Raw genomic sequence first — 20,862 nt, forward strand, 5'->3', positions numbered from 1 at the left:
CAAATAAGTCTAGATTTTGGGTTTGGAACTCTTACAACTGAACAAATAAATCTAGATTTTGGATTTGGAACTCATAACTGAACAAATAAGTCTAGATTTTGGGTTTGGAACTCTTACAACTGAACAAGTCTAGATTTTGTATTTGGAACTCTTACAACTGAACAAATAAGTCTAGATTTTTGAATTTGGAGCTCTTTACAACTGAACACGGGAGATAAAGAGTTCAGGGCCCTGTTTGGAGTGCAGCGAGTAACAGCAGGGCGAGCTAGGCCAAAAATGAAATCATTCAAGGGAAATGATGCCTCCAGTTTCACTCATACAGCCCTCACTACCCATTTTACAGGGTAATGTTTTGACCATTTAACGCCACCTACTGTTCGATGGAGTAAATCTCAACTTCAAGAAAGTCAAGGTGCGGCTAGAATACACATGGAAGAGAGATGGTAGTCATCTTCTGGGAATGGGTGGGGTAGGGGGACTCAATGAAACAAAAGGCCAGATTCCTCTTTCATAAGTGCACTAAAGATTTAATGAAAGACAATGAAAGAGATTTATGTAATAGCTTCATGAATTAGGTTGAAAATGTCACAAATTGTAACTGTTCAATTCTACAAAGTTCTGCATCTTTTCTAAATGCTGTTCTGTCTTGGAAACAGGAACAAGAAAAAAATTAAAGAATAATTTACAGTTGGAATTGTTGCTGTGAATTTTTCTATTTGTTCCTAGATACATAGAATTTAAGCCATCCAATTTCAGTAAGCAATAAGGGGGTGGGGGTGGGGGGCTTTTGATCAACATTGTTTTCATCCATCCACTGCAACAGGAAACATGATCACCTTGTTGGTTTAACCAAAAGTCAAGAAACTAAGATCCTAATTAATTCCATTCTCTTTACTAGGAAGCCTAATAATCAACCCTTATATTTACACCAAAGGAGAGTACAATATTTGAAAGTTATTTTCTTCTAAGTTTATAATAACACATTCTGGTCAAACTCTCTTAATGCATCATTAGTTTAGCACTGGGACTTTCCCTCCCTAAAGTGTTATTACAACTGCCAAGGGGCTGAATTCAACCAAGGTTATTTTGCAGAACCAACATTTTTAATCGGTTCTACATTCAAAATAAATAACTATGCTTATGAACACTGGTATTAAGGATTTGGATTTCTTAAGGTATTGCAAATTTCAAGGTCTGTTGTTAATGTTAAAAGCTGATAAACTGTTACAGACTTAAGGAGTGGGAAAGGGGAATCTCCAGAGTGATCTAAGTGGAAACTTCCCTTGAAGGGAGAGTAAACCAAAGACTTGACTTTTATAATATAAAATAACAGTATCTATTACTTAATGGACAACTATACAAATTTGAAGCAGGACAAAAAGTAACAAGAGTAAAAAGCAATTTTCTGCCTTTTCACTCATCCCATTCCAGAATTATTAAAAATAATAATAGCTTTCTGTTCTAAGACATTTTAATTTCCTCAAAAAGAAAATTTCATTTTCACCAGAAAACTGAAAGTAAAAATTAGATATTGTATTGGTCTTTAAAAATTAAAGCTATATATGGAGAGTAATGAACAGAAAACAAGTATTACATGTACACTGCTCTGTATAGGAAATAGTATCCAATGAAACCAGAGTTCCTACATAATATTTCCAAAATGGATTTGCAAAAAAATTAGGTCTGTTGGGAAAAATATCACTTGAATAACCATGTAATTTTCAGAAGTAGTTTTCTCTAATGTTCTACTTGACTCAAATGAAGTCTAAGATATCAATATAAAATTATCTTGGTTATAGTATCCCCTCAACCCGAGTTTTTTAGTTCTTTTTCTGCTTTCAGGAGGTAAGGACATGGCCCAAGGGAAGCACAAGTTTCAGACCTGGAAGCTAGCCAAGACATCGACTGCAGCAGAATCACAGCCCCCCAAAAGGCCCACATCAATCAGCAGTGGAAACTAAAGAACCTGAAAGAACATTGAACATGAGGTTATGATGAAAGCCAGCACTAGCTTGCCAAAGAAACTCTCTCTGCTAGAAACCCCAGATAAGGAGGCCAAAAAAAAGGAATTTGGTGGCAAGAATTAATTCTAACAGGGAACATGAAAGTTAAACCTTGCTTGACCATCTGGCCTGTGGCTCTGAAATCTCAGGTGCCCTAGTATGCCTGTGGATACATAGATGGTAAGAACTTTATTAGGGGAGAAGAAATAGAATTCTCTTTAGTCAGGGATGCCTGATCTCTTTTCACAACCTCTTAGACCTCAATTTGACCAAAACAGAATACCCCCCTCAGAAGAGAACACTTTTCTAGCTGTCCTAAGACTGCTGGTGTCTACAGCAGCTCCAGAAAGCATTTCAGCTCTCTTTTTATTTCTCGCTGCTTGTACCCTCCCTGAACCCCATATCTCTAACTTGGAAGTATTAAAAAGGAAACAGTTGCTCTAGAAAATAAAAGATTGTAAAAAGGCGCTTTCCAGTTCTAAAATATGTTCCCATGATGGATTGGGGGGAGGGAGAATTTAGCAGGAAATTCAGTCAGGTTGTTTTTATAGTTTTTGTGATAGACCAGGCATGTGGTAATAAAAGATCTGGATTAAGAGGGGCTTTAGGAATGGAAAGAGATAGATGCATTCACATGACTTGATAATGACTTAAAGAGATTGAGGTAGATGAGAGATATCAAGATGATTCTGGAAGCTTTGAGCCATTAGTGATATGGAATATGCTGATATTGATATAATTAACAAAATTAGGACCAGGAGCTGATGCTAGATGAAAAAAAGTTTTTATCTGAACCATTCTGAGATTAAAGTTTCAGATGCATATGTGTATCAAAAAAGTGTAGAGTTGGGGCGGCTAGGTGGCCCTGGAGTCAGGAGTACCTGGGTTCAAACTCAGTCTCAGACAATTAATAATTACCTAGCCATGTGCCCTTGGGCAAGCCACTTAACCCCATTTGCGTTGCAAAAAAAAATTTTTTGAAAAGTGTAGAGTTGAAAATATAGTTCAAGGACTGAAGACTGGGGCAGATTAAATATTCAGGGGTTATTCAAATAAAATGGGTCCATCTATGAGGTCATGAAGGTTCATGCTGGGAGGACATAGAAAAAAAGAAGAGAAAGCTTCAGCTGCAAAAAGGAGATAATCTGAGATAGATTGGTGTTTGTCCTTCATTCTCAAAGACTCTGACATTAGATTTGAGTGAAGGGGTGTCAAGTCACTAGTTTCACTTTCTCTTCCAGAACCATCTGGATCCAGTGGTCAGATATCAATCAGAACAACTGGAGATGGCCCTGGATTTGAGGAAATCAGTTAAATGACTTGCCCAAGATCACACAGCTAGAAAGCATCAAGTGTCTGAGGCATGATTTGAACTCAGATTCCCCTGACTTCAGGGCCAATGTTCAGGACCTAATTGCCCAATAATCTGATAGATAATGAGAAAAAAGGGCAGATAGAATATGGAGATGTGAAAGAGAGGTTAAAGAGATAAGAAAAAGTTGTAATTACAAGTCAGTGGCTTCAAATATAGCTAAAAAGTCAAGGATAAGAATTAGATTAACAAAATAGGGATAAGCAAAGACAAAAAGAGCATTTCATTTGATAAGGTCACTGGTAACTTTTCTAAACAGTAGCTTCAGAAGAATGATGGGGACAGAAAACCGACTTCTAGGATGAGGGTCTTGAGTTATGTCTGATTCATTGTGATAAAGATACTAGTGGTTTACTATTTCCTTCTCTAGTGAATTAAGGTAAACAGATACAAAGTGACTTATCCAGGGTCACACAGATAGTATCTGAGGAAGAATTTGAACTTAAATCTTCCTGACACTAAGATCAGCACACTATGCACTGAACTATCTGGCTGCCTCCTAGGCAGTTGTTTCTTGTCCTTCATTATCAAAGACCACCAAAATGATAGTATTATGTTAGACACAAATTACAGTGTGTCTCACTGACTGATCAGACCAACATAAGCTCAGAACACACACTACCATAGGTAGGGTACAAGCAGTTCATATGAACACTTAAGAGTGCTTAAACTTATGAATCTCACATTTCCTTTGAGCCACTTCAATTGTTTTGCTCATAGAGCATAGCACCCTCACTGATGGCCATATTGAGTAGTCTTGGTAGTGTCTTCTATGCTGCACAATCAATTCTGAAGTTCTTAAGAAAGACCTTTAGGGTACCCTGGTGTCACTTTTTCTGACCCCCTTGCCCAACATGAGTTCTCCATAAAAGTCTTTTTGGTAAGTGTATGCCTGGCATTCAAGGAACATGCCTCCCAAATACTGAGCTAGCTTTGGCAATTTTTTTTGGAGTTTTACAAGGCAAAGATGTTAAGCAACCTGCCCAAGGCCATATGACTAAGTATTAAGTGTCTGAGGCTGGATTTGAACTCAGGTCCTGATTCCAGGCCAATGCTCTATCCACTGCACCACCTAGCTGCTTGATTGCTTAGCTTGGAAAGGACAAGTATGTGATCAATCCAACACTCTGCATCACACGTCTTCTTAACTCACATCCTTACAATCACATAGATGACAGTGTATGCTGTGAGGGTGCATTCAGTAAGTTTCATTGCATTTTACGTCAACAGAAGTGTTTGTGATTACAAGGTCACAAGATGCACTCTTCAGAAGTAGGTGACCATTGCAGTTGTTTCCAACTAAGGGGGAAAAAAGTTTTCCTCCCAAGGATTCTCTACCATGGATGGTGGTCTGAGCCTTCTCTAGCATTTATGCTATTCAGAATTATAAGCTTGTCCTCTTGTTACATTTATAAGGATTCCCAGGTCTTCATAAAACTTTTAATTTCAGGGTTTGTCATGGAGCATAAGCACTGATGGGAGCATGTTTTCCTGCAAATAGCAATCTCATTGTCAAGAGCCTCTGCAAGCATATTTACCTACCCCAGCTTCACAGTGCTGCTCTCCTTCACTGTAGTCACTCCTGAAAAATGTATATTCAGCTCCAACTTCATTAAGTTGAACTTCATTTGCCAGTCTAGTTTCTCTCAAAGGTGCATTTTGGATATACCATCTGTTTTTCTGCAACAAGAGCTGCCTTTCAAGTCTATTGGATCTTGTGTTGACTGTGAGTATATGCGCATTGCCTGTACTGATGGTTAGTGGAATCTTCTTTGAAGCTTTTGTACATTTTTTGTTTCCTGCACAGGATGGGATCCCTGTTGCAAATGGCCAGCAGGCCGGGGTTAGGTGAACAATTTTTAGGGCCCTTTGCTCACTCTAGGAGGTGAGCAGAGGGATTCTTAAAACAGCTGCTCAGCAATAACACTACTGGGTCTATACCTTGAAGTGATAATGAAAAGGGGTAAAAACATCACTTGCACAAAAATATTCATGGCAGCTATTGTGATGGCAAAGAATTGGAAATCGAGTGAATGTCCATCAATTGGGGAATGGCTGAACAAACTGTGGTGTTTGTATGTTACAGAACACTTGTTCTATTAGAAACCAGGAGGGATGGGAATTCAGGGAAGCTTGGAAGGATTTGCATGAACTGATGCTGAGTGAGATGAGCAGAACCAGAACATTGTACACCCTAACAGCACCATGGGGTTGATGACCAACCTTAATGCACTTACTCATTCTATCAATGCAACTATCAGGCACAATTTTGGGGTATCTTCAATGGAGAATACCATCTGTATCCAAAGAAAGAATTGTGGGGTGTAAGCAGCAAAGACCAAAAACTATTACCTTTAATTACAAAAAAAAACCCAAATCATTATCTTCTTATGTAATTTTACTCTTAGAATTTTATTTTTTCTTCCTTAAGGATATGATTTCTCTCTCATCACATTCAACTTAGATCAATATGTACCATGGAAACAATGTAAAGACGAATAGACTGCTTTCTGTGGGGGGGGGGAGTGAAATTAGGGGAAAAATTGTAAATTTCAAAGTAAATATTAAAAAACCACAGCTGCTCAGACACCCAGGGGCCTATGGAATCCCACTGCTGCTTTCCTGTGGTGAAACAACCCTATAGCCTAGGACATCTGTGTGCAGGGTTGTGACTGCAGCTCACAATATACCCACATCTGCTGCTTCATCACTTGCCTGAAGTAAGAATGCTAAAGTGGTATGAGTGATAATTTTTGATGAAGGGAAATGGGAAGGATACAGGAGGAAAAAAATCTGGGTAAAGTAAAAACAAAAACTAATGAAAATGTGTTTTTAAAAAAGGTTAGATAATGAAACCTACTTACCTCACTTCTTTCAATGAGACAAGTGCCTAAGGCAGAATGTTTTATGTATTATCAAATATGGTCCCTATATTTTACATTCTTGCATTAGTTTTTTCTATTATTCAAGGGTTCAATTTAGTGGAGAGAAAAATTTAATTAAATGACTGGTGTAAAAATTTTTTAAGCTTAAAAACATTTAGTTTTTCAGGGCAAGGGAAAACTGCTTTTCTTTAAAGTTAGCAGATTGAATATAGGAAAGAAAAGGGAAAATTGAGTTAGCAAAATCCTAAAAAATTGATGTAAAAGATGATATATGTGGATGATGTGGTTAAGTGTAGCATGTCATTAAGAGAGTTAAATTTGTAGTCAGAGAATCTGATTTTGGATCCTGACTGATTCAAAGTCACAACTCTTAAATAATTAGTTCTCATTTCTGTAAAAATCAACTGAATTTTTAAAGGGCCTTTTCAGCTCCAAGTCTAATTTTTTCAATGACTAATTCCTCAGGTAAAAACATCCTGAATGTTTGGTTTTACTGCAATAAGAATTTGTTCTATGAATAAAGATTTCAACTTATACATTCCTTGATAATCTTCGTAACTATGTTAACTATGAGCAAAGGGGTAGGAAGCATTTTCACTTTAGGTAGAATGATTCTCAACTGATGCCAGCAACTAGTTCAAACTTTACCACTTGGTAGAATAAGGCACTTGAATATGATCTTAAAATTTTTTTATGCTTAGATTGAAATAGGTGTTATAATTTTCAGTTACAATAACTTTATTATTTGACTTGAACAAAAATTCTATAAGGCAGGTTTTGTTCAGATAAAATTTGGGACTGCTTTGGGACTCATAGAACTCAGGAATTCCCTGAGTTAATAAAAATGAACAGAAACTTGTATCTGTTAATGGTCTCCACTTTTGAAGAAACTACTGTTTTGCTTTTGATGGATTTTGAAAGTACAGTATGAGATGCATAGACATTAAATGACTTGCATGGTCACAGAACTATGTGCCAAGACTCGATTTTTATCCTCTCATACTGCCTAAAAGTAAAGACATCAAATGATCCTCTCCCTAGACTATTCATTCTAACAATCATACACTACTTGGCTTGATTTCATAATTGCTTGTTTTTCTCAATCACTTCAAATGTATCTTTCTCTTTTTTTAAATTTATTTTTATTAGGTTTTTTTTGCAAGGCAAATGGGGTTAAGTGGCTTGCCCCCAAGGCCACACAGCTAAGTAATTATTAAGTGTCTGAGGCCGAATTTGAACTCAGGTACTCCTGACTCCAGGGCCAGTGCTCTATCCACTGCGCCACCTAGCTGCCTCCAAATGTATCATTCTTACATGTTCTTTGTATTCTTCTAAGTGTCTACTACAGCTGTAAATTGTTTGGTAAATTAATTCTCTACAGTACTCTGCTGTCCATTCTCTATCACCCATACACATTCAGTTATTTTATAAGCTATTTATATAGTGGAGTTTGGGGAGAGAAAATTGGGCTAGTGCTATGACTTCCCTAATGTGACTTCCACTGAGGAAACTACCACTACCATGGTAGAGAGCTTTCTAAAAGGTCTCTGAAACTGTTTTCTAAATATGATTGGGGAAGCTGTGAAAAGCTAGATTCAGAGAGCTGCTCTCTATTCAATAAACCAAATTGCGCTTAAACTATTAAACAGTTAAAAAAAAATCACAATAGAAAAGGTATACCAGGGCAGCTAGGTGGCGCAGTGGGTAGAGCACTGGCCCTGGATTCAGGAGTACCTGAGTTCAAATCTGGACTCAGACACTTAATAATTACCTAGCTGTGTGGCCTTGGGGGCAAGCCACTTAATCCCATTGCCTTGCAAAAACCTAAAAAAAACAAAAACAAGAAAACAAAAGAAAAGGTATACTAGTCCTAAATAAAGGAGCTTCTTCAAAAGTGGAGACATATTACTCCAAAGTATACAGCTCATGTATGAACCTCTAGCTGCACAGGTTGATTTAATTAGTGTAATGTCAAATGTATTATTTTTTTTGAAAGGCAATGGGGTTAAAGTGACTTATTAAGTGTCTGAGGCCAGATTTCAACTCAGGTTCTCCTGACTCTAGGGCTGGTGGTCTATGCACTGAGCCACCTTCCTTCATTTGATATTTATCTGTCCCTTAAATGTATTATTTTTAAGCACTCTTAATATTTACTTGCTCCCCATCCATTAAAAAATAATACAAATTCCTTTTCACGAAAACTGTATTAAAACCACACAATTTGTTACCTTAGGTTACCATTTCAAGCTTTTTAAACTAGGCATAGACCATATGAAACCTGCAACATTTTATTTTTAAAAAAAATTAACAGCTTCAGAATAGTTCCAAATGTAATAACTTTTCCAAAAAATACCAAAAAGTACAGTGTAAAGCACCTTCTCATTAAATACAAACTTTCTTTTCATGATGCATTGCATCAATGTTTTGCATCGATCTTGATGCAAAAAGAATTTTATGTTGCATCCTGAAACATTAGAAATCGTATACACTGAAACAGGATGACTAACACCAATTAGCTGCTTAAACTTCAACAGAGGGACTTTTTTCCCCTTAACAAAACTGACCGTTTTCTGCTTGTTAAAAGTCAATACTCAAGAATTTCCACTTAGTTATAGCGAATGCAAATTTGTATTTTTAAAAAGAAAACTTTAGGTTGAATAATGTTATGGAAGCATTAAGACAAAAAGCTTTAAGAAACCAGTCCTGTTGCTTGATGTACTTAATGTCAACATTCAATAATGGATTTCAAAATAAAACACCACCTACATTACTTTTATAGAATCATTTCCAAGACTAATGCAATAGAATTTCAAAATAAAATACCACCTACTTTACTTTTTATAGAATCATTTCCAAGACTAATGAAATAGGAAAATAAAAATAATTTTTACTCCCCTTTCAATCTTTTTGCAAAAAGATAATGGTAGCAAACTTGTACTCCGGTTTTAGCTATTTTTTTTAAAAATCATCAATTATCAAGCTGATCACCCTCAGTTTAAATCCCCTTAGTCTTGGATTGACTATAAGCTTTGTATCTATGAAAATGATTTGAAATGGGTCCCTGGTCTCTATTAGAAGCATAAATGCCCTAAAAGCAATTTTAATTTACTTTAGGATTCTATGGCTGACTCTATATAATTCTTTATCGGTATAAATCAGAAGTTACTCTCATTCAGACTTGACTTCTTTGGTATATGCACATAAATGGCATTGACAGCTTTCTATCACTTCTTAAGAGACCAAGTTAAAAATCCAGAAGGGGCAAGAGATTGGGAGTAGAGTGGCAGAGGGAGGAAGAGAGATGGCGGAAGATAAACTGAGGAGGATGGGATGGGGAAAAATTTTCTTTTTATAGGAAAATAAAGTCAACACACTTAAGGTGATCTAAAATCCCTACCATCTTTTTTTTTTTAAAGATGTGGAACATCAAAAAAGTCAGGTTTAGAAATGACAAGACCTGTAGTTGAAATGTTCCCTCAGTTTTTTTTTGGCATTATACCATGGTATACAACTATCTAAGGATCCCTCAAGCACATTCTTGGCACAACAGACCCCTTCAACATCACTCTATTAACATGAAGTTGATCACAAATATAAAACAAAGTTTCAGCTCACCCTGCTTCCTTTTTTTCTTATTCAACAAGTTCAAGTTTACAAATCACTTCTCTTTTAAAGGGGCCACTTTCAACATTTTTTTCCAGTGTGTTTAATGAATGCAAAATTTAACATGCCAGATAGAGGAACTTAGTACTTTAATGATGTTTACTTTACTGCTGAGATTTCTAACCAGGTAGATATGTATGTCAAATGATTTTAAATATGATCTGAATGTCTGGTCTTGGTCTCAGGTCCATGTATGGCCAGTTTACACAATACTCTTTTAATTATTTCCCTTTTCATTTCCTTCATTTGATAAAAACTTAAAAGTGGGATTTTTATAGTAGATATTCTCCCCCAAGGTCACTATAGGTGATTATGCCAACATGCATTCACAACCTTTAAACACACTGAGTCAAATTTCTGGCTAAAATATAGTCACTACAGACTTATTCTAGGAAAGTAAAAAGGAATAATGGGAAATTTACCTTCTGTCATGGACCCATTGTCTAAAAATAAACTTCAATTGAGAAGAAAATAACAAGTTTCAGGTATACACATGCAAACATTGAAATTCTCAATTTCCTGATAGACTTTTTTTGTATCCCTGCTGATGAAATCCATCTCATGTCAAATGCCAATCAGAAAAGAAATAGAATGATACCTCTTTAAAAAGAGATTTACAATGGACGTGTCTATGCAATCTGAATGGATAAAGGAAAAGAAAAGATAACAAACAGCACTATTACAAAAATAATTAACTTCTAAAGGTCTGTTACATGTATGTTGCATGAGGAACCAAAGAAGAATGCTACCCCTTTATCATCCAATTAAGTCCATGTAGAATTTTCTGTCAGACCAAAAAGGACAAATAGATCAGAATTTTCCTGGTATTCTCTTAGGGGATTACTTTATACATTAAAAAAAAAATACTATTCCAAAGTAAAAGCAGTAAGAGTTATTTAGATTTGTCAGTATCGAAACAAAGTTCCATGGAATTTTTGGGACACACCATCTTCTGTCAATTCAACTTTTCAAACAAGTAGTTGTCACTCAAATTGTCCCTTTGACAGATGATCTATCCCACAGTCACAAAACGACTTCCTTTGTTCTGAGTGAGAGCAATTCTTTGTTCCTTCAGGATTCCAAATCGCTCATTCAACGTCATCCCGGTCTAAAAAAAAAAAAAAAAAAGTTCAACAATTTGATTTCAAACCATTCAACTAAAATTTTACTTGGGACAAAGAGAACTTAATTACCACACAGGAGAACTTGTGGCTAGTTTTGTGGAGAAAAGGAGGGAGTCAGTGCCACAATTCACAAGGGAATCTACATCTAAAAGATGGTTTCACTGAAGAATTAATAAACTATGAAACAAGAACCGATGAAGAAAAAAAGCATAGGACCTGAAATCACTGTGAAGAAAACTTAAGACAAAAGGGAGAGGTCCTCCCAGTGTTTTATAATCCCAAGAAGATACATTTCCTAAGTGGAAAGAACTCCTTTCCTATTTTGTTAAGAACAGATGGGAAAATTTGAAAGCAACCTTACAGACATCAGCTTTCTTATATTAGATAGCACAGTAAGATTAAAATAAATATACAACCTAGTAAGTCCCAGATTAGGTACTATTCACATTTAAGGCTGTAAAAGAATTTTTTTTTAATTAAGTGTTCATATTAGTCCTGATGCAAATTCCTCTGCTTTCCTCCCTCTATCTCCCCAATAAAGAAATTATAAAAGTATGTTTCTATCTGAACACAGAGGTTCAACAGATCTCTCTAGAATTTTCTTGGATCACTGTCTTGATCACAATTATTATTTCACAACTGATCATTGTTACAAGATTGCTGTCACTGCATACAATGATCTACTGGTTCTGTTCACTGCATCAGTTCTTATAAGACTTTTCAGGTCTTCCTGTAACCATCCTGCTCCTTATCTCTAAAGACAATCTCCTCAATTTCCTATCTTTCCCATCACAAAAAGTGCTTTATTTCCTCCTTTTTCTTTTATCTCTTTGAATGACTCAGAACTAGTAGTGGCATTATTGAATCAAAAAGTTTACAAATTGATAGCCCTTGGGCACCATCTCATTTGGTTATAAATTCTTCTCTTATCCATAGATATTAGAGGTACATCTTTCTTCCATAATTTACTCATGATTTCACCCTTTATGTTTACGTGCTGTATCCCATTTAACCATGTCTTAGTATATGGCATGAGAGCTAATCCTAATTTCACCTAAATTGCTTTCAAATTTTTCCAGTACTTGTGGAAAAATTCCTAACAAGTAATAGATATGACCATAAAGACAGTGATTTCATTTACAAGAAACTGAAAAGCTTTTGCATAAACAAAAACTGTAAAGAGAGGGTTAAAGAAAGGAAGATCTCATTGGGGGAAATTCTGTATCACATACCTGATAACAGTAGAATACCCAAGACATTTAGAAAACTTGTACAATCAAACAGTATTCAAAAGAACTGCATCTAAGAGTCACTAACAGAAATAAAATTAAAATAAAGCCGAGGTTTTTAATTACCAAGACAACAAAGAGGCAAATGGACAAAAGATGGAAGAAGAGAAAAGCTGATACTGACAATGTCGGATAACTGAATTTGTGCAACCTTACTGAAAAGAAATTTGGAATTGTGCTAAGAATGCCTGTCCTCTGACTCAGATATCCTACTGCTAGGTATTTATTTCCACCCAAGGAGGTCAAAAGATACAACGGTACTCCATACATCAAAATACATATATGGAAGCATTTTGTAGCAAAGAACAGGAAACAAAACAGTTAATTGGAAAATAGCTAAATAAACTATGATACATGAATGTGTTAAGGAACATTATGGTGAATGGTAATAAAACAAAGAATTAAGAGAAAACTTATATGAACTGATGTAAAAGTGAAGTAAGCAGAACTAGGAAATCAATACACACAGTGACTAAACACTGTAAAAAACAAGAACAAACCGAGGATTAGGTAATTTAATTACCAACGATGAAGAAAATTCTCCTTCCCCTGCCTTCTTTGCAGAGATGGGGAATTAAGAATATAGACATGCATATATTGTAAAAACTTGTTTGATATTTAGCTTGGCTTTAATTTATATTTTAGTTTTATTTTTGTTACAAGAATAACACTCTAGGGAGAGGAAGAAGAAATGTTTAGGAAAGAATATGATGGGGGACAAAAGATACAAAACTTATTTTTTAAGTTTTGGCAAGGCAATGGGGTTAAGGTGGCTTGCCCAAGATCACACAGCTAGGTAATTATTAAGTATCTGAGGCCAGATTTGACTCAAGTCCTCTTTGATCCAAGGCTGGTGCTCTATCCACTGTGTCACCCAGCTGCCCCCCAAAAAACTTTTTTTTTAAATAGAAAGAGTTGGGGCAGCTAGGTGGATCAAGCACCAGCCCTAGAGTCAGGAGTACTTGAGTTCAAATTGGGCCTCAGACACTTAATAATTACCTAGCTGTGTGGCCTTGGGTAAGCCACTTAACTCCATTGTCTTGCAAAAAAAAAAGTTCCCAAAAATCCATAGAAGAAAAAATTCACCAAATACAAAAACATTAAATACCTAATATGTATTAAGGTATTGGTACTGAGTAAATGCTGCTGTTATTTTGTTAAATTAAAATAGACTCAGTAAACTGCTTCAAGTACTAGAAAGAAAACAAAATTTACCTGTTTTCCAACACTGTTTATGTCAAATTGTAAGGGAACTCCTTTAGGAATCTTCTTCTCTTCTGGGTGATCCCTTTTCATCAGAAATGATGGTATAGGAGTACGAGTTAAACGGGGTCTCTGAGCTCTGTTAAAACAAAATTTTCAAAGTGAAAATTAAATTGATGTAGCAAAACTATAAAAACTAAAAGAAAAATTTGTATATAAGGTATCTTGGCCTGATTACTACTTTTAAATACTTAATATGTAGCTTCTACAATATATGAGAAATAAAATATTTTGAAGGAACACTTAAATTCACCTTACTGACTTCTTCTTGGCACCTGAAACATAAAGGAAGAGTGTGTAGTAAAAAAAAAAAAAAAAAAAAAAAAAAGAGCAGGCCTTTGAGTCAGGAATGAGAAAGGATCAAGTCCCACTTTCAACACTCCAAAGTTAAGTGACTATGGGTAAGTCACTTAGCCTGAAAGTCTCTGAGGTAACTGGGGACTTGCTGATATACACTGATGAAGGAAAAAGGAAAATTTCCAAACTAGTCAAGTCACACTGGCAAGAATTAAAATAATCCAACTGATTTAATGCTCTAAAGATTAAGTCGGTGAGGCTCACTCATAACAGACTCAAATAAATAGAAAAATAAAACCTCCTGTTTACCCTTTCCTCCCTTAGGTAAAACAAACTGTAATTAGTAACTCATTACCATGTCAGTTTGTTTTATATTTCTGTGCCAAGAGGAGACAGAATTTCATACTGTGATAAAAGCACATGAGCAGCTAAGTTCAGCAGAAATTACAATGTGCTCTGCAAAGTGAAAAGCCAACATAACTAATCAAATCATTAAGGTGAACAGATCAAAAACAAAAGAACCCCAGCTTTCATAGTCTCTAGCTCCATTATGAAGAGAAAAGGATGAAAGATTAACTATTCAAGGTGATATATGGGATAGAATGTATGACCACTACTAATCTGATATCAAATTAAACCTTCCAGATCACTCTGCTGAAACTTAAAAATAAACTAATAAAGCTAAATCTCTAAAATAACATTAAAAATGAAATGAAATTATGCAAACCAATCAAATGGCAAAACATTCTACAGGTTTACTGGCAAAAAAAAAGGAAAATTTTTTTATACTTACACTGAAGAATGAATTGCTCCAGGATTATCAATGGAAACAGTCAAAATTCCTCCATTAGTGGTAGAAGTTCGCCATCTAGTTAAAATACATGAAAATACCTCATTGAAACTGATAATCCACATGAAAACTGACAAATCTCTTATCACTTTAATTTTGTGAATTTCAGCCTAATAAAAATTTGAAAGACATAAATTTAAGTGATTTTATTTTAAATATTTCTGATGTCTAATTCTGTGCTATTTAAACACCTTTCTACATAAGCCCTTTTATCAATGGCATCAGTTTTCTTAGTCACCCAGAGCAGACAAATGCAGGTCCTCCATTTTTATCTCTCCACCATCCCTTATATATACAATCTGCTATTAAATCCTATCAATTCTTTCTTTATGATCTTTTCCAGTTATATTGCCATCATCTTTGTCTAGGTCTTGACACATGAACTATTCACAAGGGCTTTCTTGTAAATTCTATTTTTAATCTATACTGCACCCCAATTCATATAGCAAAATAGCCACCACAATAATCTACCAGGTCTACAAACTCACAATTATCCATGGGATCAAGTATAAATTCTCATTTTATCACTACCAACATTTCTCTCCTCTCCCTTTCCAATGTTTTAGCGATGCTGGTCTTTCCATCACTTTTTTAAAATTTTTTTTAGTTTTGCAAGGCAATGGGAGTTAAGTGGCTTGCCCAAGGCCACACAACTAGGTAACTATTAAGTGTCTGAGGCCAGATTTGAACTCAGGTACTGCTGACTCCAGGGCCGGTGCTCTATCCACTGTGCCACCTAGCTGCCCCTTTCCATCACTTTTTAACATTAAAAACACCACCTTAATCTTCTTTCCAGGCTCATTTACAATTCCCTTTCTTTCACGAAGTGTTATTTCCTTTATTCCACTCAACAAGGATATCCTCTCCCAGCCTAAGAGTACTCACTGAAACATCAAGCTTCAACTTTTTTATTTTGGAAAGGCCTTCAGCTAAAATAATTTAATATAGCATATCCTAATCAGGAAACAATACTTCTGAAGACAGAGAAGGATATATATGAATATAACTTACCCTATATTGCCCAAGTGAGACAATATTTAATTATGTGACGAAGAATTTCACACTAGTATTTGTGCAGTTTTAGTTTATTATTTTATGTAAACACATATAACATAACTACCTAGTCAAGAGACTAGCATTAGAATTCATCTCTCTTCTTCCATATTCCACTGTTTATTACTATGCCATCAACTGATAAACCATTACAATCCTTATTTTACAGTCCAAAAGCACTCACTAAAATATGTAGTAATAAAAATACTTGAGTAATGTTCAAAGTACTATAATTGTTAATATAAGCAAAATTAAGTGTTTTTTGAGCACAGAAATATTAGTGCAGCTCTGTTGATTGTAACTAAAAAAATGGTTCACGTATAAAACCTGCTTCAGTTCCAAGGATATATATTGATCAATGATACTAACATTCTACAGGCTACAATCTTTAAAGTTTCTTTTCCAAGTGAATACTCCTTTAAAAATCCAAAGATGGGTAGGAAAGAACAACAAAAAAACTAAGCAGGAGCTACTGATTTCAGATTAATCCAATTTTACTCATGCTTATTTTAATTTCTTTTATTATACAACACATGCTCATTTTGGTAGCTGAATTTTTGTTTTAAAAATGATGTTCTTAAAAAAAATCAATTTAGACTTACTGACGAGTTCTCTTTGCTGTTGGTTTATCTAACAGTTGTCCTGGGTGCACCTGGGTCTGAACCTGAAAAAATAAGCAAAGCAACTGTTCTTGTAGAAAACACAGGGTTGTGCACCAAAAAAAACTAGGGAAAGGAACTACTTTATTGCTAAACTAATGTGTAGGGATGAAATAAACATAGGGTTGGGTGAAGAACATTACTAACAAGCTAAATAACTTAAGTTATTTCAAGTAATGGAGATTCCAAGCATGTGCCCAGGAACTGGCTGAGTAATACAGTCTTAAGCAAATACCTGCTACAAATTAAAATGAAATAAAGGTTTCCAGAGGAAGTAATTTTTCCCAAGAGTAAAGTAAGCAGGGCAGATAATAACAGATGTTTATGAAGGGTGCTGCTCTCCCATTCCCAAAGCACTTCTCTTTCACTGTCCAGCTACACCATGAAATGATACTCCTAAATTACACCTATCATAAATGGCTAAAGGTCTTCTCTTCTGATTGACAAGTTTTCCCATACCTTTAGGCCTCTTCTGAAAAGAAAGGTTGCCTGACGCGTGTCTTTTTGTTGATTTAATTTAGTCCCATTCCTGGTGAAATTGACTGGAACATTATTCCTGTAAAAATTATTAAAAACAAAACAAAACAAAACAAAACAAAAAACCCCCCAACACATTACTGTGAAGATCTCAGACACTTCAAAACAAAAATTTCAATAATCCATGTTCAAAAGAGGACTAAGATTCTGAGATAATTCACAATGAAGAGGAACCCGAATTATTTCTGTATCTACTGACAAGTTTCAGTAATTCAAATTGTGAGTCAAAAGTTGTTAACTTCAATGTAGAAGTACTCTGCCACAGTAGTTTGCCAAGTCAGCAATAACATCAATAACAGTATTTGCCTCCGAAAATAAAAGTTAAGGAAAAAAATCAAAAACTGACAAGCAGGGAACATCAATTTGCAACTGGATAACTTAAATTTGGTTTTCAGCTTTCCACGCAGACAGAAAGTTGCATGCCCGATTCAATTTATTTTCAAGAAACCTTAGTATACTCAAGGTAAATGTCCACATCCTAAATTTCTAAATTGAGATTGTCCCTGTCTTAAAAAGGCCATACGTAAACTTCATAAAGTAAACAAAAACATGATGGACAGAATAGTACAATGGCATGAGTTCTAGGGCCCCAAGTCTTCTAAAGTTTTCAATTCCACACTGGTCTGACTTATTTAACTATTCTTACTGCTCTTGACTTTTCAGTGGCTTTCCTTTGAGCAATTCTATGTGTTCTCTCTGGTTATTTGACATGTTTCTAACCCAGTCATTTACTCCTAATCCTACTTATTATTCAAGACCCAGCTCAATTCCTTCTCCATGAAACTTCTCTTACTACTTGAACTCACAATGAACTTCTTTTTCATAAACATCTTAAGTCACATAAACTAGCACTTTATTCCCATTTTATTTAAGCGCACACAAAGAAGAATATAAAATACAATATTGTAATTGCAAAATTAAATAAATGTGAGCTCCTGTTGCCATTACAGTTTGACTTTCCAAGAAGTAAATAATCTCAGTGAAGACTCTCCTCATGCTTTACTATTCTTCATAGTAGCTTAGGTTCACTTTGGGGCTTAAAAGATGTACTTAATGCCTATTTTCTGAATTAACTATCCCCAAATTTTATAATTTTTCAATTCTAAAATTAGATGAAGGTTGACATGAAAAACCATTGCCTATGCAAGTAATTACTGTATGTCTCTGTTAGGTACTGGAAACATAAAGACAAAACAAAACAAAAATCTTTGATTTAAGTACCTATCCAGAAAACACTTTACCCTATGCATAATCTTGTTAATGGTATCTTTGAAATATAGACTGTTTTAATGATGAAATGAGATTATATCTATCATGACAAGATAGCCACTAAATTCCTTTCTAATTTTCCAATTCTATAATGTTGTATATGCTAACAGACTAGTCATTGTGTACACTACTTTCACACAACTGTTTTTCTTTGTTGTACAGGAGACTCCTGGTAGAAGACAGATACAGAAATTATTGTGATGTGAAAACAAATGGAATGAAATGCAAGTTAACAGCAACGGAAGCCGTCAAATAGCAAATAAGAGAAATGAAAAGAAAAAAGAAAAAAAAACACCTCTTAGGTAACTTAATGCTAGAGGGATTATGGAAGGCCAAGCATACTGTTGATGAAACTGTAGATTAATTCATCTCAAAATTTGGAATTATACAAAAACGAAAGTCACTAATGAATAGAAAAAAGGAATAACAGGCATTTATCTCAAGAATATCAAGGTCTCCTATTACAAAAAATGATAGCAGTACTTTTAGTAGTAACAAAGAATTAGATGGAAAGTAGGTAACTCACTGATAAAGGAATAGCTGAACAAATTGTGGCACATAAATACAACAGGATGCTACTATGCTATAAGAAATCATGAATAAGAATAATTCAGAGAAACTTATAAAGACTTATTATGAATTGATGCACACCAAAATAAGTATAAGCAGAACGATTTACACAAAAACTATAATAATGTAAATGAAAACAACATTGAAAGATGTAGAAGTCTGTTCAAAACATTATCCAATCTTGATTTCAGAGGACTGATGAAGCATGCCTCCTACCTCTCTGCTGAAAGATGATGGACTATAGGTGCAGAATTTTTCTTGACTTTCCTTATTTGTTAAAATAGAGGGGGGCAGGGGAGGGTTGATAGTCCCTGGGAGGTGACTGATATAAAAACAAGAGCATCAATAAAACATTGTTTTAACTATTTAAAGGCATCAATATGATCTATTAAAAAAATAAAGCTTGTTTCCAAAGAGGTTTGGCATCACAAAACCTCCATTCTGATGAATGTGTTTAAGTGCACAAACAAAAGGATCAGTCTCCACATACAGCTCCAGTTGGTTCAAACTGGGATATCTTGCAACTCTAGTAGCAATGTTTTAAAACAAAATCATAAAACCCAGGATATTCTAGTTAACTTCTACACAGATTCAGTAGATAGTTCTTGCAAAGAAGTGAACAGCTGGGCTTTTCTCCTTGTCTTTACAGAGAGCAAATGGTCAAAGGAACAAATTACATCTAAATTTAAAGCTGCTACTGTGGTCAAATGGGGAAAAAAAAAAAAAAGCTAGATTTGGAGTTACAGGACCTAGGTTCAAATTCAGACTCTGTCTCTAAGCTTCATTTTCAGCAGCTTTAATTTCCTCATCTATAAAATGGGGGGTTGATTTTATGTAGAGGTTTCTTCTTATAGGTATATATCTATGAGTAAATGATTCAGTCAACTAATACAGCTTCAGGTCAACCAGACTGCAAGAAGAATGTCTGATTTGTTCTTTATGCCACAGGCTCCCAGGAAAGACGACGCAAGTCTAAATCAACTTCCACACCCCATTTGTGGTTAAAAGATTTTGTGATTATAGCAACAGATTTAGGGGAAGGTGAGTGAAGCTATAAAATACAAGTTTTGGGACTCAGTGCTAATGGGTGATTAGATCAAGAAACTCATGGAATGTTTGCTTGTTTGGCACTCATATTTTAGGTGGGTTTTTTTTTTGCATGACAAACGGGGTTAAGTGGCTTGCCCAAGGCCACATAGCTAGGTAATTATTAAGTGTCTGAGGCCAGATTTGAACTCAGGTTCTCCTGACTCCAGGGCCGGTGCTCTTATGTACTGTACCACCTAGCCGCCCCATTGTCATATACCCCAAGCATTCATATTTTAGGGATCACAGCTAGTGATCTTGAAAAGACATGCGCTCAATCATTTAAGAAGAGTGTGGACAGATTAACACAAATCTACCATCACTCCTGAAAAAAAAAAAATCACAACCAAAACACATGCATGCTAACAGAGTGGCATCATTTTAACTCAGGAAGGAGAATACATTATAATATTCTACTTCAAACCTCTCACCTCCTGCTTAACTGGTTAGGTCTCCTGAGAACTGGGATCGGTTTCCTCTGCATGTCATTTTGCCTCTGAAGGTTTGTCTTCCTTTTTAACATTGGATAATATCGCTGTATGTTCTTTAAAAACAATAAGAATAACAATCCAATTAGCATGGTTTCTTACCTGTAGACAGAAGGTATTCTTCAATGAGGGGTAATAAAAAGAGTATAAATAATTTTCAGAGTTAGAAAAATGGGTTCAAGTCCCTGCTCTGACATAGGAACTACACAAATAGTGAAAATTATCTCCTCTGAGCTGTTTCTTTGTCTGCAAACTAGGGAGAATATCCCCTGGAAACCATTTTTAAATCATAAGGTGACACAATTATTTATATTTCTGCCTTTCTTCCTCTCTAGAAAGAGGTCTTAATTCACCTAACCTTTGGCAAATCTCCCTGGACTCTGGATAGGACTTTCCCCAAAGGTGCCTTTAATAAATGTTGAATGAATGAGTAAATGATATAAATAGAAATGTG

General features: G+C 35.2%; 1 protein-coding gene across 4 annotated transcripts in view; it reads right to left on the reverse strand.

Moving 5' to 3' along the window:
• Positions 1 to 8,532: 8,532 nt before the first annotated feature.
• The window catches only part of FYTTD1 (forty-two-three domain containing 1), a 40,943-nt gene continuing 28,613 nt past the window's right edge, over positions 8,533 to 20,862 (reverse strand). For 3 of the 4 annotated variants that reach the window (XM_074214744.1, XM_074214743.1, XM_074214741.1), the window contains exons 4-9: positions 20,352 to 20,464; positions 16,918 to 17,014; positions 16,402 to 16,463; positions 14,690 to 14,764; positions 13,552 to 13,678; positions 8,533 to 11,031 (exon numbers count right to left, since the gene is read on the reverse strand). In XM_074214744.1, the coding sequence (XP_074070845.1) occupies positions 10,936 to 11,031; positions 13,552 to 13,678; positions 14,690 to 14,764; positions 16,402 to 16,463; positions 16,918 to 17,014; positions 20,352 to 20,464 (570 nt within the window). In that variant the 3' untranslated portion in view covers positions 8,533 to 10,935. The remainder of the gene's footprint in view (positions 11,032 to 13,551; positions 13,679 to 14,689; positions 14,765 to 16,401; positions 16,464 to 16,917; positions 17,015 to 20,351; positions 20,465 to 20,862) is intronic. The other variant, XM_074214742.1, reaches the window with a different exon arrangement.

This window comes from Macrotis lagotis, chromosome 1 (genome assembly GCF_037893015.1).
Source record: "Macrotis lagotis isolate mMagLag1 chromosome 1, bilby.v1.9.chrom.fasta, whole genome shotgun sequence".
Taxonomy (NCBI): Eukaryota; Metazoa; Chordata; class Mammalia; order Peramelemorphia; family Peramelidae; genus Macrotis; species Macrotis lagotis.